This window comes from Diplotaxodon limnothrissa, linkage group LG23, assembly GCF_057381915.1.
Source record: "Diplotaxodon limnothrissa isolate DT_005_m linkage group LG23, D_limnothrissa_male_GT1.1, whole genome shotgun sequence".
NCBI lineage: Eukaryota > Metazoa > Chordata > Actinopteri > Cichliformes > Cichlidae > Diplotaxodon > Diplotaxodon limnothrissa.
Window position 1 is genome coordinate 21,099,042 of NC_140617.1, and position 26,173 is coordinate 21,125,214.

General features: G+C 44.9%; 1 protein-coding gene across 1 annotated transcript; it reads left to right on the forward strand.

The window, feature by feature from the left end:
- Window positions 1-8,784: 8,784 nt before the first annotated feature.
- On the forward strand, window positions 8,785-25,750 carry LOC146607979 (protein NLRC3-like). Its single transcript, XM_085348491.1, has 11 exons — window positions 8,785-8,921; window positions 9,006-9,104; window positions 9,245-9,349; window positions 11,189-11,267; window positions 20,990-21,218; window positions 21,357-23,124; window positions 23,218-23,391; window positions 23,944-24,099; window positions 25,067-25,119; window positions 25,283-25,491; window positions 25,653-25,750. Exons 1-11 carry the CDS (start codon window positions 8,833-8,835, stop codon window positions 25,710-25,712), a joined length of 3,021 nt encoding a protein of 1,006 aa, XP_085204617.1. The 5' UTR covers window positions 8,785-8,832; the 3' UTR covers window positions 25,713-25,750.
- Window positions 25,751-26,173: the final 423 nt, after the last annotated feature.

Sequence of the window (26,173 nt, forward strand, 5' to 3'; positions counted from 1 at the left end):
CCCAGGTAAGTTCAGGGGCCTTATGGAAATTCCACCCACCCACCGCAGACCATGGCAATTACATCTGAGGTTTAGGGAAAAAGCTTCCAGTGTTCTATTAAACAAAGAGAAAGCATGGATCTGTTATTGATACCATATCTGACCTGCTGAAGGTTTTCTTTGCCTCACTCTCATTTTGTTCTCTGACTCCTCTGTCATGTGAGCCTGAAGCAGCTGTCTGTTACTCATTTCCTCATTCATATAGCTGTTGTCAAACCTCATATCAGAACACATTAACCCTTTAAAGCCGGTCGGAGCGGACACGCTCCATTTTGCGTAACTATTTTTAAATCCCGGTAGCACTGCAACCACGTAAGCTAGCGCAATAATTTTTTTTGCATATGAAACCGGAGGAGTTGTACTTGCATCTTTTTTTTTTTTTTTTTTTTTTTGACTGGGGGAAAGAAGGGGAGAAAGAAAGAGGGAAAGAGAAACAGCTGAGAAGAGGGACGGGGGAGAAGGGCAAAAGACAAAAACCAACAGAACGGGCAGAGAAAAAAAAAATGCATATATCAATCACCTGGATCACCTGCTGAGAAAGAAAAAAGAAAGCAAGCAGAAGAGAACAAGAGTAATAGAATAAACAACATCACAATGATATATGGGAATATGACAGTAAATACTAAATGTTAAACATTATTGTGCAGCACATAAGATCAACAGAACACAGTGTGCTTTGAGGTAGGAGCCAAAAAGGGTGTAGTTTGTGGGTGTGATCACCCGTGTGTACACCTGTGAGCATGGACGCGCTTGTTTTTTGTTTTTTTAAAAGGTTCCTTCATGTAATAATCTGCTAGAGGGTGTGGGGGGGGGGGGGGGGGCACAGCCCCGTCCTCCAGGGCGTGAAGCAGGTGTGGAGGAGATCAAAACTCCAGACATCCAGAGGCCCCCAGAACACAAGAGACCAAGGAAGACCAACAGAGGGGCAGCTGCGCCACTGTCCCGGAAAGAGCTGAGGAGAGTCCCAGATGAGGGCTCACTCAGCAGCCGCGGAGCAGAAGCCAGGGGGAGTTGCAGTGACGCGCCCGTGAGCTCCGCCGGCAGCCAGCTGCGCCTGAGTGACCGAGCCCCAGGCCGAGAGGCCGGGGGCACCCCACCTCCGAAGTGGCCCGAGCGAGCCCCAGGCTCCAGGCCCCGATAAGCGGCCGCCAAGGAGTGAGCCGGTGTGTACCTGGACGCCCATCCCCGGACACAAAGAACCACCAACGCACCGATGTCTGAGGGGGTCCGCCACTGGCAGGGGAAGTGGTGGTAGGGGGAGATAGGCCTCCAAACCTTGGAGGGCCTGAGATGTCCCCAGAGAGGTGGCGCCTGACACCCAACCTGACATATAGACACAGACATACAGGCACACACAGATACAAACATCCATTCCCACCCTCATGCTCTCATATGCACTTACTCCACACTCAACCAACGTGGAGACAGACATAAAGAGACGTTGTACACACGATCACACTCCCCAAGCGTACTCTACAAACCGGGTCTAGGTGCCCCCGCCCCTGGAGGGGGGAACTGCACCCAGACCCAGGTGGTGTTTCCCTTTTCCCTGCGGTGGGGGGAGGCAGACCGCAGCAGCAGGAAGGCTCCACACTCCAGACCGCAGTCGGACGGCCAACTCCTCTTCCTAGTCCTAGCCCCCCTGCTCCAGCAGGTCGCAGAGAACGGGGGTGAGAGAAGACTCCGAACCTCCCTCCACCCGCTCATTGTAATGTTGATGCATGTGTGTTCTAAGGTGCATTTAAAACCCAGGAGGGCTTGGAGCTACCTGCCAGAGAGCAGCAGGTAAGCGCATGGTCCCTCCTGCTAGCCCTCAATGTCTACGTGTATTTAAAATTGAGAGGTGGGCAACGATGCCAGGGGTGGGGTGTACACCCTGATGGTACTTTGGACTCCGTGTATCGTGCCCACCCCCAAGATCCTATATGTATGTGTAATGAGAGTGTGAGTAATGTGTATGTCTAAGTTGTGGGATAAAATTGAGGCAGAGGCAGCCAGAAGGGGACAGGGGGGGGGGGGGGGGGGGTAGCCTCCTCTGCACCCTGGTGACATACCCCTACTCCAAGGCCCTGCACGTGTGGGTGGTTGTGGTGGAGCGGGAAGAGGGAGGCAGCTGGAGATGGGGAGGGAAGGAAGGGAGGGGCAAGTGACCCCTCCCTGGGGCCAGCTCCCCCGCTGACCCCAGTAGGCACCCCCATACTCCGCGACCCGCCAGGGAAAGGGGGCCCAGGCCCATCCAGACCGGGCCCAGTGCAGCAGCGCCGCCCGGCCCCACAGAGCCCGGGACAGTCCACCCAACCCCACCACAGAGAAAACTGCACCCACCCCACCATCCACTCATCTTCCAGACTACATAAGACAATAAACACCCAGGCTGAGATCTTCCTCCACCTCTCCTGTATCTCCCCCTCCTGCAGAGGGAGCTCCTGAGGAGAGGAAAGCTCCTGCAAGATGTGACAATCTCCCCCACCAGTTGAAGAGCCCCCCAGGTGGCTCGACACACCGGCGGCACCCTGCTCCAGGGCTGGGCCCCCATGCACCCACCCGCCCACAACCCCGGCAACACACCAACCAGGACCCAAGCCCCCGAGGCCCGGTCCGAGTCCCAGCCCAGAGACGGAGCGCCCCCAGAACCTCACGCCCATCCCGGACCCACCCAGGGGCAGCCAGGCTACCAGGTCAGTAACCCACGTCCGTCAGCACAGACCCTCCCCTAGCCCCGCTGCACGCAGCCGCGAGGAAACAGTCACCGGAGAGCCAACAGAGCCCCTAACCGGACATGACCGCTACCCCGGGTTGAGCCCCCCAAGGAAGATGCCTCCGGGGAACCCCCCGACGCCCTAAGCCTGTCCCTACCCCCACACCAATCACAACAGTGAAGGCGGGACCAAACTATGACCCCCCACCCCCACTAGGTGATGGAGCTGATCAAAGGAGCCCAGAGCAATTGATCTGATGTGGTGGCAGAGGCTGTATCAAGACTAATGTAATCTAATAGATAATTTCTATATTGGTTAGAATTAAGATTATTTTTATTTTTCCAGTTCATGAGGACTGTTTTCTTGGCTATGCATAGGGCAGTGAAAACCATATGGGCGATATTCTTTTCTGAAGTGACATTATCTAAGCTGCCCAACAAACACACTAAGGGGGAAGTTGGAATGTTACATTTCAGACACTTCGATAAGTCTTCACATATCTCGCGCCAAAACTTCTGAACTGGTGGACAGAACCAAAGAGCGTGGATATAATTGTCCGGTGAATTGGTTTGGCATTGTGAGCAGTTGTTGGTAGACGTAAAGCCCATCTTGAACATCCGATGACCTGTATAGTGCACTCTATGTAATATTTTGTATTGAATTAATTGAAGACTGGGATTTCTAATTAGATGAAAGGTTTTTAAGCAAATCTGAGACCAGAAGTTTAGGTCTAAGTTAACTGATAAATCCGCTTCCCATTTTGCAATAGGAAGTGATATTGATTCATCTGTTTTAGAAAGCATTCTGTATATTTTGGATAGTAATTTGGGGGGTTTAAGAGTAAGAAATTGAACCACACTTGGTGGTGTTTGTAGTTCAACTTGACCCGGTTTAAATTTCTTTTTTACTATGGATTTAATTTGTTGATATTCTAAAAATCTTTTCTTGTTGATCCCATATTGTGTAACTAGTCCGTCAAATGAAATAAATTCTGTTCCTTCTAGTATATGTTCTAAATATTTGATTCCTTTATCACTCCAATCTGAAAAGTTTATCATATTATTGTTTTGTAATATGTCAGGGTTGTTCCAGATAGGTGTACGTTTGCATGGGATTAATGAAGACGCCGTCAATTTTAGAAACTCCCACCATGCTGTCAGAGAAGAGCTGATGTTGATGCTTTTAAAGCATTCATGTCGTTGGATGTTTGAGCTGATAAATGGTAGGTCTGAGATCTCTAGATTAGTGCAGAGTGCTTGTTCTACATCTAGCCAAGGTTCATCTAAGAGGGTGTGTTTTAGCCATCCTGAGATAAACTGAAGCCTGTTGGCTAAGAAGTAGTGCTGAAAGTTAGGCAGTTCTAGTCCTCCTTTATCCTTGGTCTTTTGTAGTGTTTTTAAGCTTATACGTGGGGGTTTATTTTTCCAAAGGAATTTGGACATACATGAATCTAGAGATCTGAACCAATCTTGTGGCGGTTTAGTTGGGATCATTGAGAATAAATAATTTATTTTTGGTAAGACCATCATTTTTATAGCGGCAACCCTTCCCATGAGTGATATGGGTAGACATTTCCATCTAGCCAGATCATCTTCTACCTTCTTTAAAAGTGGGATATGGTTTAATTTAGTTAGATCTGCAAGCTTGGGAGAAACATTAATACCTAAATATTTTATATTTCCCGATTGCAGTGGTGTAGAAGAGGAATTATGGAAGGAGCAATTAATCGTTAGGACTGTAGATTTTGACCAGTTAATTGAGTAATCTGATATTCTTGCAAAAGAGTTTATCAATTCAATCACCCCAGAGATATTGGTTTGTGAATTTTGGAGAAAGAGTAACACATCATCCGCATAAAGGCTGATTTTATGTTCCACGTTCTTGCATTTTATGCCCTTAATTACTGAATTCTGTCTAATTGCTGCTGCTAGTGGTTCAATAAAAATTGCAAATAGTGAAGGGGAGAGTGGGCATCCCTGCCTGGTGCCCCTCAAGAGACAGAAGCTGGAGGATGTCTGGTCATTTGTTCTAACACAAGCTGTTGGGGAATTATATAATATTTTTAACCAGTTTATGAAAGAGGATCCAAAACCAAATTTGTGTAAAGTTGCAAATAGAAATTTCCAGTTAACTCTGTCGAATGCTTTTTCTGCGTCTAAAGAGAATATTGTAGTTTCTAGGTTTTTACTGTATGAGTAGTCTATCAAATTAAGTAATCTACGTGTATTTGTTGATGAGTGCTTACCTTTTATGAAACCAGTTTGGTCAGGATGAATTAAGAGGGGGGTTATTTTCTCCAGTCTCTTTGAGAGAGCTTTACAGATTATTTTAAGGTCTACATTTATAAGGGATATTGGACGATAGCTTGAGGGATATATAGGGTCTTTGCCTGGTTTTAGCAGGAGATTAATGTTTGCAGAATTCATATTTGATGGAAGTCTGCCCTTTTCTTTAATTTCCAACAACGTTCTGTAGAAAACTGGTGCTAGAATCGACCAGAATTCTTTGTAGAATTCTGCAGGAAAGCCATCTGGACCTGGAGCCTTATTATTGTGCATACTTATCAGGGCTTCCTGGAGTTCACCTGGTGTCAGTGGTGAATCCAGTGCCATTGCTTGAGTGTCCAATAATTTTTGAAGAGTTATGTTGTCCAAAAACTGATCAATTTCTTTTTTAGATGGGTTTATTTGTGGTGAATACAACGTTTTATAGAAATCCCTGAAAATGTTGTTTATTTGTATCGGATCATATATTGTGTTCCCAGATGAATCTTGAACAGCACATATAGTTGTTTTTTCTTTATTTATTTTTAGCTGGTTTGCTAGAAATTGACCGGATTTATTACCATGTTCATAATTTTGTAGGCGTAGTCTTTGTACTAAGAATTTTGTTTTTTTATCAATTATCTCATTTAATTCTAGTTTTGTTTTGCGTATTTTGTTCAATGTTTCCTGATCTTGGTGGGACGCGTAGGCTTCTTCTAGTGATTTGATGTTTTTTTCTAATTCCTGAATATTTTTGTTTTCTTTTTTCTTTTTATGTGATGAGAAAGAAATTATTTTACCTCTCATCACAGCTTTCCCTGCTTCCCATAGAACAGAAGCTGATGTTTCGGGAGTGTCATTATAGTTCAAATATGAAGTCCACTCTTTTTTAAAATATTTAATAAAGTCTTCATCTTTAAGTAGTGATATATTAAATCTCCAGTTTTTTCTTGGCGTAGTATTATTCTTGTGCATTAGTGTTAAAGATACAGGACCATGATCGCTGACAGCTATAGGGTGAATCTCAGTGTCTGAAATGTCGTTCAGCAGTGAGCTGCTGACCAAAAAATAATCCAGACGAGAGTAGGAGTGATGGACATGTGAGAAAAAAGTATATTCCTTACTGGTGGGGTGAAGGGAGCGCCATGCATCGCAAAGACCAAAGTCGCTCATATACTGTTTGATTATATTTGTGGACTGCCAATTACGCTGAGTTCCCGCTGTATTGAGCCTATCCATGTCTTCATTTAGTCCAAGGTTGAGGTCACCTCCAAGAACAAGTGTGCCATCTAAGTGTTCAGAGAGTGCACTGAAAAAACCGTGAAAGAATGAGGGATCATCAACATTTGGACCATATACACTTGCAATACATAGCTTTTTATCACGTATAGATAGTTTAATGATTAAGAATCTGCCCTCTGGATCTATAACTGTATCGAGTACTGTGAAATTAATATTTTTATGTATTAAAATTGCTACTCCCCTTTGTCTAGAATTATAACAAGCTGAGAACACATTAGGAAACTCAGGTGTTTTAAGTTGTACTTGCATCTTATGCCATCAGCTTGTCCTAGGTCACAGTTTCCTTCCACATATAGCTTTGCAAAAACTGCATAAAAAGCACTTGCAGCAACAAAAACATAATATTCCAGAAACACGCTTTGCCGATCCGATCAGCTGTTTGTAACACTTCCTACGTCCATCAGCGCGAACTATCGCATGTCCGGCATGACCTGCCCGGAACCGGAAGTGACGTCATTTTGCGGAAATGTAGTTTTTTACCATCATGGCCTTATGAGCCTATATTTGTGTTTTTAAAAGTTATGTTTGACTTTATGACTTTCTGTGTCGTTTCTGGGATGCTGAGGACTCATATTGCACTGCTGGAAATAGTTTATTTTGATGCATATGCTGTTATTTTGCAAATTTGCACTATAATATATTTTTTCATTTTTCCTGCAGTATATGAAAATTGGTGTATCTCAAAAATAAAACTATGAAGACACTTAAAATAAATTTCCTTTGGTGGGAAACTAGTTTGTGCAACTTTTTTGTATTTACAGTTTTGAGGGATAAGCCTCTTAAATTTCTCTAACTAGAAATTTATGTTAAAAAATCAAAAACGATTTTCTATTTTTTTGTAGTTTATTGCACTTTTTTGCAATTTATGTAATTACTATGCACCTAATGCAGACATATTATTAAAGTTTGGGCTATAATGGTTGTATTGATGTATAGCAACTTGAAATGCTCCAAAAAATGGCTCCACAGCACGTAAAAATATACTATAAGCTCTGGCGGACTTGGTTCTATGGTAGGTCTTAAAGGGTTAATCTACAGTTGATTAAAAACATTGAAATCCCACTTAGAGATTAGCTTGCTCCCTGCAGACTCTTTAAAATGAGTGCTATCATCTTCCATCTATCATCAGTGTAAAGACATTGATCTGTGGACACAGTGGATTCAAAACTTTATTTAAAACTGTAACTCTTGTTCAGTGATACTTTAACGTGCAGACTAGAGGAGGATCCAGGGACTGAACACCAACCACAGCAGCCTCATGTTCCACAATCGTCTTTGACTCATGCGTCTGCTGACATGTTTGAAAATGTTGTCCAGATGTGTTGAATTGGCTGAAAACAATGAATTGAATCTTACACTCAAAATGACACATTGTCAGCGAATGTATCTGCACACATTTCCTTCTTAAAATTTGATTAAGGAAACAGCTCAAATTAAACTACAGTGTTTTCTTTAATATGCAGTGACACCAGTGTAAATTCAAAGTGTCAGATTACAATATAAACAGATCATTTTGGAGGTTAAGTTGATTAACAGGAAAGTTGTGTTTTTTTAGTTTTATCTATTTATTTTAAACAATAAAACTCTGATCAGACATTTCCAGATAATCAAAAACAGATCAGTTCAGTTTTTGGACAAGTCCTGTGTCAGCTCCTTTCTGGGTCTTTCTTTCCTTTTTACAGTTTCACTTCATTTTCTTGAACTTGGGATCACATTACTGCCTCAGTCTGAAGCTCTGTAACACAGTAAGGAATCTTTCATTTTTTACCTGCAGAAACAGCAAAAAATTTGCTTCATAGTTCAAACTAACAGAGAAAAATCTGGAATTGGGAAGGTGTGAACAAAGGAAGCTGACCAACAATCCATCTGACATCTTGTGTGTGAGTGTGAACAGAAAGTCAGAATATGAACTCATACTATGGTCAAGATATTAGAGGTATTAAGTAATTTATTTTGAAACAGTTACTAAAATGTTATATTCTGTAACTTTCTCCTGTATGTTTCTAGTGCTGTCTTGAAGTATGTTTTTCAGTACTTCCTCATTTCACAGTTACTTCACCTACTTACAAACTCAGTTAATGTGTTCAATATTTATGTTTGAATGCTTAAATGTTCTTAAATGCCAAGTTCTTCCCCACTTTTAACTCTGCTGATCCTCTATGAATTATGGATCAGCTGAAATGTTTGAAAATGTTCAGATGTGTTGACCTGACTGAATATTAATGAGCTGAAGCTTCCAGTCAGAGTGAATCAGTGTGACAGTGAATGCATCGTGTGTGCTTCATGGCTCCATCTAGTGGACTGATAGTAGAAGTAGAGCCGCTGATGGCAGCTTCCTCTGCCTCACACTGCTGTCTGACTGCATTCAGCTGACACTGAGAGGAAGCAGAAAAGAAGCAGCTGATATTTGGACAGCACACATGATGGAAAGGAGGATTTCAGTTGATGTGCACATGCATGATTTGTGTTTCCTCGGAAGGTGAAGGTAGAAAGTGTGTGTGAGCTGATGTGGATGTGAATTCAGCAGCATGGATCAGTGTGAGGACAGAGAGGAGGGAGTCCCTCCCTCTAAAACCACTCTGTGTGGGGAACATGAGAGCCAGACCACAGCTCAGAGGTGAGATGACCATCTCTAACTGTCCATGACTCTTCTCCATGTCACAGCTCAGCACTCACATCACTGCTCCATCATTATTCACAGGAACCAACCTGGAGCTGAACCCAGCTGTGTGTCCTTAAAGAGTGACTGGTCAAAAGCGAATATTTTAGATTTTCAAAAAGCAGCATCAAATAATGCAGAGTAAGTGCTTCTCATTGTTTAGATTGGACTGAAAAACATCCCAGGGGACAAATTGTAATTCAGTTAAATTAAACTATAATTAATCAATTGAAGAAACTGTTAACTTTTTTTTTCTCTTTTTCTGTCGGGCTCCATTGCAGACCAGATTTTTCTGGAGCTGAACCCAGCTGTGTGTCCTTAAAAAGTGACTCGTCAATGTATATCCCTGTAGGTTTTAAGGAAGGACACCATTCGGCTGCAGAAAGGTAATATGTATCTAAATGTTGGAACTGACTTTATTTATTTAAACAGTTTGACTGAATAGTCTCTGACATGTTTAATGTCAGGTCAGATCTGTTTCACACACATTTCTATATTCATGTTTAAAGTGGTGTGCGATGGAGTTTGTTTTAAAAACACAGCAGTTAAAGTGTAAGGAACCAATGCTGTAGCAGAAGATGGTGGTGTTCAAACTACAATATTCAATTTAATATTTCAAAGTTCAACAATACTATGTACAATATAAACAAGTCATAATGAGGAGTTATAAAGTCTGATGGACACATACAGGAATGATTTCCTGTAGCATTCACTGGTGGAATGAGCTTTTTCCTGAATGTGCTTTCCAACATGAAATGGAAAGGATGTGAAAGATTGTCAATCACTCCCATTTGTGTCATCCTTTGTGAAATGCCTGCCAGAGAGTCAAGCTCCACACCCACATTAGTGACCTTATGGATTAGTTTATTGTCTTTTGCTATCCACTAACCCCCGTCTACAGCCCCAGCACACAGCAGAATAGAGACTGGCACTGACCACAACAGACTCATAAGAAATCCTGAGCATCACCTAGCAAATGTCAAAGGACCTCAGTAATCTCAGAAAATAGAATGAAGAGTGTTTCTGTGTTTTTTTTTTTTTTTTTAATGAAGTCCAGTTTATTGTCAGTCTGAACATGGCACTTGCCATCTTCCAATGACTGCACACAGACCCAATAGAAATAGTTCTCATTGGTTCTTCTGTTCCTCCTCATGTCCACACCCCAGTATTTAGTCTTTGCATTGAGTTGCAGATGGTTCTGCTCAGATCACACAAGTAAGTTACCCAGCTTCAAAAACAGTTTTAATGCTGACGTCTTTCAAACAAAATACAAAAGCAACACAGTGCTGGCAACAGGAATGCAAAAAATCTGAGTCACAGGGAAACCAGAAACCAAAGGAACACACAGCATGATTGGGGGGGGGGGGGGGGGGGGCACAACAAACGAGGGTTTAAAGGTTTAAATACATAAGAGAAGATGAGGCCATATTGGAGACACTTGGGAAGAAACATACAACTAAATCTGAAAGAAGACAGATTGCCAAAATAAAACAGGAAGTAACAGTATACAGAACACAGAAATGCAGACTTTACACAGGGAATGAAAAGTAAACTAAAACAAACAATACAAATAAGCTAGGATAATAAATTGAACCCAGATAACTTTAACCACTTTAAAGATCGCCTGAGGAAATAAAACCAATAACAACAACAACAACAACAACAAGGAAACATTTCAAAAATGTACAAAACTTAAAAATACCACAAACTCACCAAGATAAATTCAGATTTATCTTGGGTGATTGGAAAATGTTTGACAGTAATAGCTAAAACAAATGTAAAAGGGAATTAGATCACGAGGAGACAAAGTTGTATGTTGAAAACATACATTAGACAGAAATATGCCTCTTCAAGACATTTATAACATGTTTAGAACATATTTAGAAGAAATGGTACAATAATTGACTACAAACATAGACATTTTCTGAGAACTGGAAGGTGAGCTGTGAAACCAGTTATACATACAGATAGAGAAGGGCTTTTATTTTAGCTGAAACTAATGGAAAGCTGTCAGGACAAAACTAAGCTTAGCTAACATTTTCAAACAGCTGCAGGCTGAGCTGCTGATTATCAATGGCATTATCAGGACTAGTAAAAATTTACGACTAAAGGGAATCATCTGATTCACTGCTCACATTCAGACCTCACTTCATGAGCGTTTAGCTTGTGGTTGACTCTGTATGAACAGACCTGATGTAAACTAATTCTTCATGATTCCTCCACAGAGTGGACCAGGAAAGCTCAGAGGTTGCCAGAGATCAGTCTGACTGGCAGAATCATGCACATCTGGACTCCATATTTAGGGTCTGTACAGGGTGTGAGGGTTACTCAGACCATGGCTCAGATTGGTGGGTGAATGGGATGTGGGGATGTGCCTGTGAAGGTTCTCAGTCATCCAGGTCATAGTAGTCTGAGGAGCTTGGAAAGAAAAGTGTCTGGATTTCTTTAAGTTGCTTGAAGATGTTTCACTTCTCATCCGAGAAGCTTTTTCAGTTCTAGGGTCAAATTGTCAAGGCGCGGCTGTGTGGCAGGCAGGAGGAGGACCCAAACGCAAAACTCACAGACACGGAGATGAACTCAAAATCACAGCTTTAATGCTGGAGTGGCAGAACATAGGAAATACAAAACTAAACTGGGAAAAGTAAACTAACATACGCAGAGACACAGGGAGATCCACACAACATGAGGGACGACGTCACACTGAACAGAGGGAGACGCAGACAGAAATACACAGAGGGTTAACGAGGGAAGTGGGAACACACGGGGAACACAGGTGACACTGATAATCATAACGAGACAGGGCGGGGTGAACTGAACACTGACGGGAGAGGTGAAACAGGAAGTACAGGAGGAGAGAGAGCACGAGTAGAACACCAACGTAACAGGCAGGGGAGACATGGAATAAACACGAAAGGGGACGAGGGCTCATAAATACATAGAGGGCACACAGGGGGAAGAGAGCACGGGGAGAACTTAGACATAATGGGCAGGGGAAGCATGGAATAAAACATAAGGAGAGACGAGGGCTCACAGATACACAGAGGGGCACACAGGGAGACATGAAGGGCAAGGGATCAAAACTAGAAGCCATAGAATAAGTCACACACAAGTACAATAATACGAAAATCACAAAGAACTAAAAACGCTGGGTCAGGAGACCCAGGACCGTGACAGTACCCCCCCCTCAAGGGCTGGCTCCAGACAGCCCAAACACAGAAAAACAAAACCAAACAGAAAACAACCCAGGGCGGGCGGCGGGGGCCCAGGACGGAGGGCTCGGAACAGAAAACAAAGAGCACAGAAAACACCGGAGCCCAAGAAAACAACCCAAAACACAGAGCAGTTCAGGGGGCCGACCGTGCGGAAGGCAACGGCGGAGACGCGGAAACAGTTCAGGAGGCCGACCGTGCGCAAGGCAACGGCGGCGACGCGGAAACAGTTCAGGAGGCCGGCCGTGCGCAAGGCAACGGCGGCGACGCGGAAACAGTTCAGGAGGCCGGCCGTGCGCAAGGCAACGGCGGCGACGCGGAAACAGTTCAGGAGGCCGGCCGTGCGCAAGGCAACGGCGGCGGCGAAGGAGACGACGGAGCAGTTCAGGAGGCCGACCGCGCGGAAGGCAGCGGCGGCGGCGAAGGAGACGACGGAGCAGTTCAGGAGGCCGACCGCGCGGAAGGCAGCGGCGGCCCTCCAGTCCCAGGCGTGCCGGCCATGGCCCGGTGGGCGCAAGGCCAGACGAAGCAGCTGAAGAGGATGCTGGGGCAGACGAAGGCTCTGAAGAGGAGGCTGCGGCAGACGAAGGCTCTGAAGAGGAGGCTGCGGCAGACGAAGGCTCTGAAGAGGAGGCTGCGGCAGACGAAGGCTCTGAAGAGGCTGCGGCAGACGAAGGCTCTGAAGAGGCTGCGGCAGACGAAGGCTCTGAAGAGGCTGCGGCAGACGAAGGCTCTGAAGAGGCTGCGGCAGACGAAGGCTCGGAGGCCGGGCCAGGCGAGGTTGCAGAGGCTGAGGCCGGGCCAGGCGAGATTGCAGAGGCTGAAGCCGGGCCAGGCGAGATTGCAGAGGCTGAAGCCGGGCCAGGCGAGATTGCAGAGGCTGAAGCCGGGCCAGGCGAGGTTGCAGAGGCTGAAGCCGGGCCAGGCGAGGTTGCAGAGGCTGAGGCCGGGCCAGGCGTAGCAGAAGCACAGGCGGATGTAGCCGGGCCAGGTGATGACGAGGCGGTCGCAGATGGCGGCTGGACAGGCTCCTCGGGCCCTCCAGCTGATGCGGCGTGAGGCTGAACGGGCCCCTCGGGCCCTCCAGCTGATGCGGCGTGAGGCTGAACGGGCCCCTCGGACCCTCCAGCGGAGACAGGAGGCTGAACGGGCCCCTCGGACCCTCCAGCGGAGACAGGAGGCTGAACGGGCCCCTCGGACCCTCCAGCGGAGACAGGAGGCTGAACGGGCCCCTCGGACCCTCCAGCGGAGACAGGAGGCTGAACGGGCCCCTCGGACCCTCCAGCGGAGACAGGAGGCTGAACGGGCCCCTCGGACCCTCCAGCGGAGACAGGAGGCTGAACGGGCCCCTCGGACCCTCCAGCGGAGACAGGAGGCTGAACGGGCCCCTCGGACCCTCCAGCGGAGACAGGAGGCTGAACGGGCCCCTCGGACCCTCCAGCGGAGACAGGAGGCTGAACGGGCCCCTCGGACCCTCCAGCGGAGACAGGAGGCTGAACGGGCCCCTCGGACCCTCCAGCGGAGACGGGAGGCTGAACGGGCCCCTCGGACCCTCCAGCGGAGACGGGAGGCTGAACGGGCCCCTCGGACCCTCCAGCGGAGACGAGGAGGTGCTGGCCGGGCTCACTGGAACCCCCAGCGGATGAGGTAGATGGCGGCGTGGGAGCCACGGAGTCCTGGATGAGCTCATCCGAGCTTCCAGCAGGAGTTGATGTAGAGCCAGAGAGGTTTGGGACCCCGGGCTCAATGTTAAGCTGGCTAAAAAACCGCACTGCTACGGGGAACTGGGCCAAAGGTTCAGGTGCGAGCTGAGCTGCTGGACACACGGGGACCTGAGCTGCTGGACACACGGGGACCTGAGCTGCTGGACACACGGGGACCTGAGCTGCTGGACACACGGGGACCTGAGCTGCTGGACACACGGGGACCTGAGCTGCTGGACACACGGGGACCTGAGCTGCTGGACACACGGGGACCTGAGCTGCTAACGGTGGAGAAGTAAATGACTGCACAGGGGACTGAACTGATGTCTGTAGTAACGGTGGTGGTGAGAGTGGAGTAGGTGGTGGAGTTAATGACTTCACAGGGGAATGAACTAGAGGTAGTGATGGTTGTGGTGCTGGTGGTTGAGTGGGTGACTGTGCTAAAGGGGACTGCACTGGGGACTGCACTGGGGACTGCACTGGGGACTGCACTGGGGACTGCACTGGGGACTGCACTGGGGACTGCACTGAGGGTGGCTGCGAGGGAGCTAACTGAGCTGTGAAGGGCTGCGAGGGAGCTAACTGAGCTGTCGATAAGGCTGATGATTCCTCTACCAACTGAGCTATTGACTGGGCTAAGGATTGAAATAAGGTTTGTAGTAAGTCAGGCTGTGGATGTGACTGTGCTATGGGAAGCGAGGCTGAATGTGGTGGAGGTGGCGACTGAGCTTCGGGCCGGGCGGCTAACAGAGCTTCGGGCCGGGCGGCTAACAGAGCTTCGGGCCGGGCGGCTAACAGAGCTTCGGGCCGGGCGGCTAACAGAGCTTCGGGCCGGGCGGCTAACAGAGCTTCGGGCCGGGCGGCTAACAGAGCTTGGGGCGAAAATGGTGGTGGTGGAGTTGGTGTCTGGGCTACAGGCGGCTTCTGAGCAGGAAACACAGGACACTGAGCTACAGGTGGCTGCTGAGCAGGTGACACTGGAGACTGAGCTACAGACGGCTGCTGAGCAGGGGACTGAGCTGAAAGCGGACGGGCAGCTGACTGAATAAACATAGCTCCAGAATAAACAGTTCCAGATGAAACAGTCTTAACTCCTGGGTCCGAAGGAGCATCCACACAAACGGTTTCTAAATATATAGGTTGGAGAGCAGAATATTGTCCGAGTTGGTCCGACTTGGAAGTGGCATGGAAGAAACAGTTAGTGTCACTCACCACCGGAGTTTGCTCAGAAACGTTAGGGCGGCGGCGGCGTGAGCGCCGTTTTCGCCGAGAGGGGGGAGGAGATGAGCCGGGCCGCGAATCCTCCAGCGGACCGGGCTGAACGTCCTCCGACCCCTCACACTGGAGAGGCAGCTCCGGGCGGACGCCTACGGTGGAAACAAGGAAGTCCCGGATGTGGGGGTGCAGCGCGCCGAACAGCCACGGGAGTCCGGACACCATCCGCTGTAGACGGGCGGCTACGACCTCCCGGTGTTCGTCTCCTGGCAGCGCCTCCCACTCCTGACAGTGGTACTCCACCGTATAGATCAAATCCTCCCGGAGCTCAGCGGAGGGGTTGTGAGTTGCTGGGTCCATAACTGGTGACGTCGTACTGTCAAGGCGCGGCTGTGTGGCAGGCAGGAGGAGGACCCAAACGCAAAACTCACAGACACGGAGATGAACTCAAAATCACAGCTTTAATGCTGGAGTGGCAGAACATAGGAAATACAAAACTAAACTGGGAAAAGTAAACTAACATACGCAGAGACACAGGGAGATCCACACAACATGAGGGACGACGTCACACTGAACAGAGGGAGACGCAGACAGAAATACACAGAGGGTTAACGAGGGAAGTGGGAACACACGGGGAACACAGGTGACACTGATAATCATAACGAGACAGGGCGGGGTGAACTGAACACTGACGGGAGAGGTGAAACAGGAAGTACAGGAGGAGAGAGAGCACGAGTAGAACACCAACGTAACAGGCAGGGGAGACATGGAATAAACACGAAAGGGGACGAGGGCTCATAAATACATAGAGGGCACACAGGGGGAAGAGAGCACGGGGAGAACTTAGACATAATGGGCAGGGGAAGCATGGAATAAAACATAAGGAGAGACGAGGGCTCACAGATACACAGAGGGGCACACAGGGAGACATGAAGGGCAAGGGATCAAAACTAGAAGCCATAGAATAAGTCACACACAAGTACAATAATACGAAAATCACAAAGAACTAAAAACGCTGGGTCAGGAGACCCAGGACCGTGACACAAATGGTGGAGAGTCCCAGATTGAAGCCCTCGAAAGAGTGAACTCTTTCCAGTGTTCACATTTTGGACAGAGTAGACAGATGATTTGAAAGCGGAGTGGAAGAAGTCATCTTTGTCCACTGTGAAAAACCATCTTTGAACAGTGGCGGTTGCATACGACACCAACTGTCTGCCATCTATAATTCAGTTTTGAGATCTCTTCCCATACACCTTAACGCCCACTCACATCCTGGGCCATCTGACCTCAGGAATCATTTGGTAGGGTGGGGCTGGTTTCACAATGAGCTCACCCAAAACTTTGGCTGATTGTGACTACACCCATTTTCACACCTTGACTCATGTGATTAGGTAGAGGATAATTAGGGAGTCCATTGTCCCTCTTGAGGGGATTCTCCCACAGGGCTTAAATCTGGGACTCTTCACCATTTGACCCTAGAACTGAAGGAGCTTCTTGGATGAGAGGTGAAATGTCTTCAAGCAACTTAAAGGAGTACAGACACTTTTTGTCTTTGGTGGCCAGATTGGAGGGCACTATGATAAAATCCAGTGAAGACTTTTGGCACTGGTTTTAAAAACACAGCACACTTTATATGCCTTGTTCTTATACACGCAAGGTGTCTCTGTTCACTTTAGCAAAATCCAGCACCAGTGTTGGGAAGGTTACTTTTAAAATGTATTCCACTACAGATTACAGAATACATGTCTCAAAATGTATTTTGTAACGTATTCCGTTACATTACTCAATGAGAGTAACGTATTCTGAATACTTTGGATTACTTCATATAGTATCATGCTTTTCACAACTACATGAATGTACTATTGCTGTGTGATTTATTACTTTTACTGAAGGTTATTTGCCATATCAATTCCAACTAGACTATATAATAGCTTACTTACAACTGGGCTCGTTAGGCCATCTTTTTGACTGCAGTCGTTATTATTGTATTTATATGCTTCCATCTCCTGTTTCTGGTTGGTGACAACTCGTACTTTTTGACTCTCCTTTTTCTCCCTCCCTCGCGCTCACAGACACGTAAGCGGTATGGCAGTCCATTCTCCCTATAGCACGGACTACACTGCCCATGAGGCTCCATTCTTTAGGGCTATGCCTGTAACACTCACAAAATAAAGAATGTATAGCCTAACATATCGTTAGCTTCATAGCATAATTGCCTAAGTCATTTGACTAAGTCAATGACTTAGGCACTTATGCTATGAAGCTAACGATATGAAACAGGAAAAGACCGTTGTGTAATCCATTTATTTCGACAAAGTAACTGTATTCTGAATACCACCTTTTTAAATGGTAACTGTAACGGAATACAGTTACTCATATTTTGCATTTTAAATACAGTGGCTTGCAAAAGTATTCGGCCCCCTTGAACTTTTCCATATTTTGTCACATTACAGCCACAAATATGAATCAATTTTATTGGAATTCCACGTGAAAGACCAATACAAAGTGGTGCACACGTGAGAAGTGGAACGAAAATCATACATGATTCCAAACATTTTTTACAAATAAATAACTGCAAAGTGGGGTGTGTGTAATTATTCAGCCCCCTTTTGTCTGAGTGCAGTCAGTTGCCCATAGACATTGCCTGATGAGTGCTAATGACTAAATAGAGTTCACCCGTGTGTAATCTAATGTCAGTACAAATACAGCTGCTCTGTGACGGCCTCAGAGATTGTCTAAGAGAATATTGGGAGCAACAACACCATGAAGTCCAAAGAACACACCAGACAGGTCAGGGATAAAGATATTGAGAAATTTAAAGCAGGCTTAGGCTACAAAAAGATTTCCCAATCCTTGAACATTCCACGGAGCACTGTTCAAGTGATCATTCAAAAATGGAAGGAGTATGGCACAACTGTAAACCTACCAAGACAAGGCTGTCAAAGGAGAGCGCTGATCAGAAATGCAGCCAAGAGGCCCATGGTGACTCTGGACGAACTGCAGAGATCTACAGCTCAGGTGGGGGAATCTGTCCATAGGACAACTATTAGTCGTGCACTGCACAAAGTTGCCTTTATGGAAGAGTGGCAAGAAGAAAGCCATTGTTAACAGAAAACCATAAGAAGTCCTGTTTGCAGTTTGCCACAAGCCATGTGGGGGGGACACAGCAAACATGTGGAAGAAGGTCAGATGAGACCAAAATGGAACTTTTTGGCCAAAATGCAAAACGCTATGTGTGGTGGAAAACTAACACTGCACATCACTCTGAACACACCATCCCCACTGTCAAATATGGTGGTGGCAGCATCATGCTCTGGGGGTGCTTCTCTTCAGCAGGGACAGGGAAGCTGGTCAGAGTTGATGGGAAGGTGGATGGAGCCAAATACAGGACAATCTTGGAATAAAACCTCTTGGAGTCTGCAAAAGACTTGAGACTGGGGCGGAGGTTCACCTTCCAGCAGGACAACGACCCTAAACATAAAGCCAGGGCAACAATGGAAAGGTTTAAAACAAAACACATCCATGTGTTAGAATGGCCCAATCAAAGTCCAGATCTAAATCCAATCGAGAATCTGTGGCAAGATCTGAAAACTGCTGTTCACAAACACTGTCCATCTAATCTGACTGAGCTGGAGCTGTTTTGCAAAGAAGAATGGGCAAGGATTTCAGTCTCTAGATGTGCAAAGCTGGTAGAGACATACCCTAAAAGACTGGCAGCTGTAATTGCAGCAAAAGGTGGTTCTACAAAGTATTGACTCAGGGGGCTGAATAATTACGCACACCCCACTTTGCAGTTATTTATTGTATTGATTTTCGTTCCACTTCTCACGTGTACACCACTTTGTATTGGTCTTTCACGTGGAATTCCAATAAAATTGATTCATGTTTGTGGCTGTAATGTGACAAAATGTGGAAAAGTTCAAGGGGGCCGAATACTTTTGCAAGCCACTGTATGTGACACTGGTACATGTATTCTGTTACTCCCCGACACTGTACAGCACTGGCATTAGTGCAGGAAAGTTATTCCACCTCAGTTCACAAAAGAAATTTAATGAATTTATTTAGAGCCCAACATGTCTGAGCTAGAGAAATGTGAAATTCAGCAGTTACTCAGAATATTCTGAGATGTAGTTGTGTTGCTTTAATTGCTTGACTTCACGTCTGGTTATGGATTTGTCCACAACCATACTTAAGATTGTAGGACACTGTGGCAGTGAAGGACCTGACGACAGCAGCATCGCAGCTTTAAACATCTTTCATTGTCTAGTTTTCCAGAGTGCAGCTTTCCAGCTGCTCTGCTTCTGTAGCACACACAACCCCCTTCTCAGGTCCCGACAACATCTTAAACAGGGGAGACATGATTATATGATGGGGTTAGGTGTGTGAGACAGCCTCCAATGACACTATACCCTGAACCCACCCACCCTGCAGCTAGCCACAAACCAGAAACCGCCACAGGCACCAATAAAGCTTATGGAAAAGTTATTACTGTCACGGCTGACACAACACAACCAGTGTCCTGTACACGCACCACAGAGTCCAATTTGCTCACTGTGATGTTTTTCACTGCCCGTCTGTGGTCAGCAGTCCCAACTGAAGCCACAGGAGTGAGTTGAGGAGTTGTGTGATGATGACGGTGGGGGCACCATCTTTTCCGGGATGAAGTGTCGGGTGGTGTAGCAGTGACCAGCGACGGGGAAACTGCCCGTTGGTGCTGGGAATACCAAGTGGCAAGAGTCTTTAGGAAGGCCACAGAATCCTCTTTGCCTGGGCCATCCATGCCAAACAGTTCAAACTTGAAGGTCGCTCTTAAATCCTTAATAATACAAACCAGCTCCCTGACATCCAGGAAGTTCTGAGGAAAAACAGTGGAAGACAGGAAGGCATCCAAGAAGACGACTTGAATGGGTTTCTTTGGAGTGTCCGAGGCGTGGATGACTGCCCGGCAGTAATCCCATAGCTGTGTGAGCAATTTTCTCCTCTGTGAAAGAGCCTGAGTCTGCTGGGTCCAGACTCAGGTTGGTTTGTATTGTCACGGCTGCCGGGTGGTGTTTGTGGAAAAGGATCCAAAATGCAGTCTAAGGCTGTGATGCAAGTGACTGTTTATTTACAGAGTGACATAAACAGAAAATGATGAGCAAAAACCTAGACTGGGGGAAACTAATGACAAACCAAAAATACATGACACACACTGAGCACAGACCGACACCCACTATATATACACACACAAGGTAATTAGGAAATGACACACAGGAGGGAAGCATAGCTGATCCTAATTCACATGATGACAGGGAAACGCAAGCTGAACACAGTGATGTCACATATGGATCTACAAAATAAAACAGGAAGTTCCCAGGCAGTTTAACAGAATACAAAATCAGAATGAAACTAGAACATGAGAAAATAATAATAATCATAATCATAATCACAAAACGCTGGGTCCCTGACCCAGGACCATGACAATTAGTATTTCACTGGTGTGACTTCTGAAAGTCACAGCATTTTTCAACAGCAAAGGAAAGGAAATGGAAACATTTGAGGGTATTTTAATTTGTTGATTTTTAAAAATATTACTTAAGAGATTTCCTACTACTAGGATGTAAAATCAAATTACGAGAAAGAGTAGTGATCATGAAGGGAAATTCTGATTGCATTTTATATGTTGTATAGTTCAAATTATATTATAGTTTTAGTTAGCAACCTGTTGTCTTAGAATGGAGTAGTATATGATGAAACCAACACCCCATTATTTAGGCATTAATTTAAGTTTGAGAGACACCAAAATATGATATTTGTATTGGAAACATTCTGGCTGAAGTCCAGTGTATCCAACATTGATCTGATGTTTCACTTCATGATTTCACACTGATTGAATCATTCATATTCTATTCTATTCCAGCTGCTGGAGGAAAACATTGTTAATTTTGTAAAGAATGAGCTGAAGAAGATTCTGAACATTCTGGGTCCAGATTACCCAGAATGCTTAGAAAGTCATGGGGAGGATGAAGAGTTGTTGAAGGCTGAGAATGAAAAGCAGATGAACAGCAGCAGAGAAGCATTTGTGAAGCTCACTCTGCACTTCTTGAGGATGATGAAGCAAGCGCAGCTGGCTGATCATCTGGAGAGCAGTAAGAGGGTTACTCTAAATATTTAAAATGGTAGTAGAATAACATTACTTTTGCGATCTCATATTATATATCTACTTCTGAAAGCAGAACTTGTTGATGTTTTTATTTTAAGGCTATATCCTGTCTGTGTTCTTTAAGAAATTCCCAGCATATGCCGGAATAAACTTAAATGTGCTTTAAAGAAGAAGGTCCAGTGTGTGTTTGAGGGGATCGCTAAAGCAGGAAACCCAACCCTTCTGAATCAGATCTACACAGAGCTCTACATCACAGAGGGGGAGACTGCAGAAGTCAATGAACATGAGGTCAGACAGATTGAAACAGCATTCAGGAAACCAGACAGACCAGAAACATCAATCACACAAGAAGACATCTTTAATGCCTCACCTGGAAGAGATGAACCAATAAGAACAGTGCTGACAAAGGGAGTGGCTGGCATTGGGAAAACAGTCTTAACACAGAAGTTCACTCTGGACTGGGCTGAAGGCAAAGCCAACCAGGACATCCAGTTCATATTTCCATTCACTTTCAGAGAGCTGAATGTGCTGAAAGAGAAAAAGTTCAGCTTGGTGGAACTTGTTCATCACTTCTTTATTGAAACCAAACAAGCAGGAATCTCCAGCTTTGAAGACTTCCAGGTTGTGTTCATCTTTGATGGTCTGGATGAGTGTCGACTTCCTCTGGACTTCCGCAAAACTAGAATCCTAACTGATCCTAAAAAGTCCACCTCAGTGGATGTGCTGTTGATTAACCTCATCAAGGGGAAACTGCTTCCTTCTTCTCGCCTCTGGATAACCACACGACCTGCAGCAGCCAGTCAGATCCCTGCTGAGTGTATTGACATGGTGACAGAGGTCAGAGGGTTCACTGACCCACAGAAGGAGGAGTACTTCAGGAAGAGATTCAGTGATAAGAAACTAGCTAGCAAAATAATCTCCCACATCGAGACATCACGAAGCCTCCACATCATGTGCCACATCCCAGTCTTCTGCTGGATCACTGCTACAGTTCTGGAGGATGTTCTAAAAACCATAGAGGGAGGAGAGCTGCCCAAGACCCTGACTGAGATGTACATCCACTTCCTGGTGGTTCAGGCCAAAGTGAAGAAGGTCAAGTATGACGAAGGAGTTGAGACAGATCCACACTGGAGTCCAGAGAGCAGGAAGATGATTGAGTCTCTGGGAAAACTAGCTATTGATCAGCTGCAGAAAGACAACCTGATCTTCTATGAATCAGACCTGACTGAGTGTGGCATCGATATCAGAACAGCCTCAGTGTACTCAGGAGTGTTCACACAGATCTTTAAAGAGGAGAGAGGACTGTACCAGGACAAGGTGTTCTGCTTTGTCCATCTGAGTGTTCAGGAGTTTCTGGCTGCTCTTCATGTCCATCTGACCTTCATCAACTCTGGAGTCAATCTGCTGGAAGAACAACAAAAAAACACCCAGACAGAGAATCACTTCTATCAGTGCGCTGTGAACAAGGCCTTGCAAAGCACTTCAGGACACCTGGATTTATTTCTGCGTTTCCTCCTGGGTCTTTCAGTGCAGACAAATCAGAATCTCCTACAAGGTCTACTGAAACAGACAAGAATTAGTCCCCAGACAAATCAGGAAACAATTAATTACATCAAGAAGAAGCTCAGTGAGAGTCTGTCTGCAGAGCAAAAGATTAACCTGTTCCACTGTTTACATGAACTGAATGATCGTTCTCTAGTGGAGGAGATCCAAAGGTCCCTGAATTCAGGAAGTCTCTCTACGAATGAATTGTCTCCTGCTCAAGGGTCAGCTCTGGTTTTTATCCTACTGTCATCTGATGACCTGGATGTATTTGACCTGAAGAAATACTCTGCTTCAGAGCAGGCTCTTCTGAGGCTGCTGCCCGTTGTCAAAGCTTCTGAAAAAGCTCTGTAAGTTTTAAACTCTTTTGCTTTAAATACACTGCTATATATTCACTAGCAAAGAAAAAACAATATCTCAAGATTCTTTTGATGTCTCACCAGACTTAGTGGCTGCAACCTCTCAGAGAGAAGCTGTGAAGCTCTTTGCTCAATACTCAGCTCCCAGTCCTCTAGTCTGAGAGATCTGGACCTGAGTAACAATGACTTGAAGGATTCAGGAGTGGAAGTGCTGTGCCGAGGACTGGAATCTCCACATTGTGAACTGGAAACACTCCGGTCAGGGTTCTAAAATGTTTTAATTATGGTGATTTAAAATCTGGTTTGCATTGAGTCAGGCTATGAGGGAATGTGTCTACTGGAATTTATCAAAGTATTTATTATTATTACTTCTGTAAAGTAGAACCTTCAGTGTTTTTATTATTATTATTATTATTATTATTATTATTAATAATAATAATAATAATAATAATAATAATAATAATAACAATTTATTTTCATTTGTTTTATTATTTTATTTTCACTACTTTGCTTTGGCTTAAAATATTTCAAGGATTAGATGTTTTGTGGGTAAATTTGCTCCAATTTTTTTTATAAATAATCTTGTAAATTAACTTAGTGTCTTTATCTGGTCAACATTCTAGTCTTTGCATAAATTTATTTATGACCAAATGCCTGCAAACTAATAACAGTCCCACTAGCCTTAGTTCTACTTTATGTAGGTTTTGCTAACTGTAGACTTTAGTTTTTAAGTGCTAAATCCTACTTCATTACAAAATAATGTTAGTCAACTGCATCACACTTCTCTATGAGTATGTCATGTTTCTGCAGCCTGTCAGGATGTATGATCACAGAAGAAGGTTGCTCTTTGCTGACAAAAGCTCTGAGCTCCCCTTCCTCACGTCTTAAAGAGCTGAACCTGAGCTACAATCATCCTGGAGATGCAGGAGTGACTCTGCTTGAGAAATTGAGTCAGGAAACTCTCAGGTATGGAGAGACTTGTTTGTAGCCAAAGATTATGTCTAATAGAGGAGATTTTTTTTCTTTGCTAAATCTCTCTCTCTCTCTCTCTCTCTCTCTCTCTCTCTCTCTCTCTCTCTCTCTCTCTCTCTATATATATATATATATATATATATATATATATATATATATATATATATATATATATATATCCTTTAATTATACTTTAAGTGTTTAAGTAATTGGTTAGTCTGTATTGTTCTTCACAATCCGTATTGCTCTCTTTCCTTTGTTTTGCTTAACTCCTGTTTCTCTGATTGGTGTTTCCTTTCTTTCTCCACAGTCAGTCTTGTTCTCATGACTGCTTCTCCCAGTGCCATACCTTTGAGTCTTAGTGTTTGTGTTCATAGTTATCATACTTCCTGTTTTATTTTGACTGTTTATTTTTGTTTCACCTGCTCTGTTGTTCCAGCTGTGTTCTCCCCTGTTTTCCATCCGCTATCCTCTGTGTACTTATGTCCTCTGTCTTCCTCTGCTTGGTGTCACGTTGGCCCCATTGCTCTGTATTTCCATGTCCTTCTTGTTTCCCTCTTTTGATTTTATCTCCTAAACTCAGAAAAAGAGCACTATTGAACACTAACTTTATTTTGGCAGATATCAGAAAGCAAAAGTTCATTACACGCAGTGAGAAAAAAGTAAATGTGGAAAATATTATAGGCGGGAGTTTTCTTCTAACATGTGATACTAATAAATGGGACATGTGGATTATTTCTACTGACTGAAGCACCTCCCTAAAAGTAATGAGTCGGGGAACTAAAGGGTCATACAAATTTATCTTTACATGAAATGCTCTTCAATACACAAATGGATTAAAGTGTATATCTGAAAATCTTGGCTCTTCCTTTATCAGTGTCTAACAGTATGAGAGCGATGTAATGTCCATGTGTGCATGCTGAAAGAGACTGTGCTGGTCTGACCCCCCTCCTCCTTTCAGGGTCATTCTGGAGCCTGCTGGAGAACAATGGTTGAGACCAGGTCTGAGGAAGTGTAAGTGTGTTTTTAATGTGATTCATGAAAACAAAGCAGCACACATTCAACCATCTTCAAACTGTCACATCACTCATTCACATCTGTCACCATCAAAGTGTCAATCAATGAACAGATGATGGATCAATAATTGCAGCTGGACTTTGTTTGTTCTCTCCATCAGATTCCTGTCAACTCACAATCGACACAAACACAGTAAACAGAAAACTCAAACTGTCTGATAACAACAGGAGGGTGACACGTGTGGAGGAGGATCAGTCATATCCTGATCATCCAGACAGATTTGATGGTGATTGTCAGCTTCTATGTAAAGATGGTCTCATCAGTTGCTGTTATTGGGAGGTTGAGTGGAAAGGAGAGGTTTATATATCGGTGAGTTACAGAAGAATTTCAAAAAACGGAGACAGCCATGCCTTTGTCTTTGGAAGGAATGATCAGTCCTGGTCTCTGTTCTGCTCTGATGTTAAGGGTTACTCTGTCTTACACAGTAACACAGAAATATATCTGCAATCCTCCTCCTCTGTCTCTAACAGAGTAGCAGTGCATGTGGATCATCCTGCTGGCACTCTGTCCTTCTACCGAGTTTCCTCTGACACTCTGATTCACCTCCACACCTTCAACACCACATTCACTGAACCTCTTTATCCTGGATTTACAGTCTGGTTTCCTGGTTCCTCAGTGTGTCTGTGCCGAGTTGAGTGTACAGAGTGTCCTCCTGTTAGAGAAACACTTTGACTGTTAAACAGATAGTTCAGTCTGTACATGTCTGTCTCTTTCAATCAGAAACACAGTTTCAGATAATCAGTCAGTTATAAATATTCTAAATGATTCCTTGTAAACATCTTCCTCTTCAGCCCTTTAAAGGTGGAAGCTACAATTATTTCAGGATCCACATGTTTTTTTTTCTGTTTTTTTACACTCAAAGCTTCACATTGAATATTGGTATATTGTTATTGGTAGGTTTATGACACCAACTGTCTGCCATCTATAATCCAGTTTTGAGCCCACTCAACTCCTGGGCCATCTGACCTCAGGAAATGTGTTTTGAGTTATG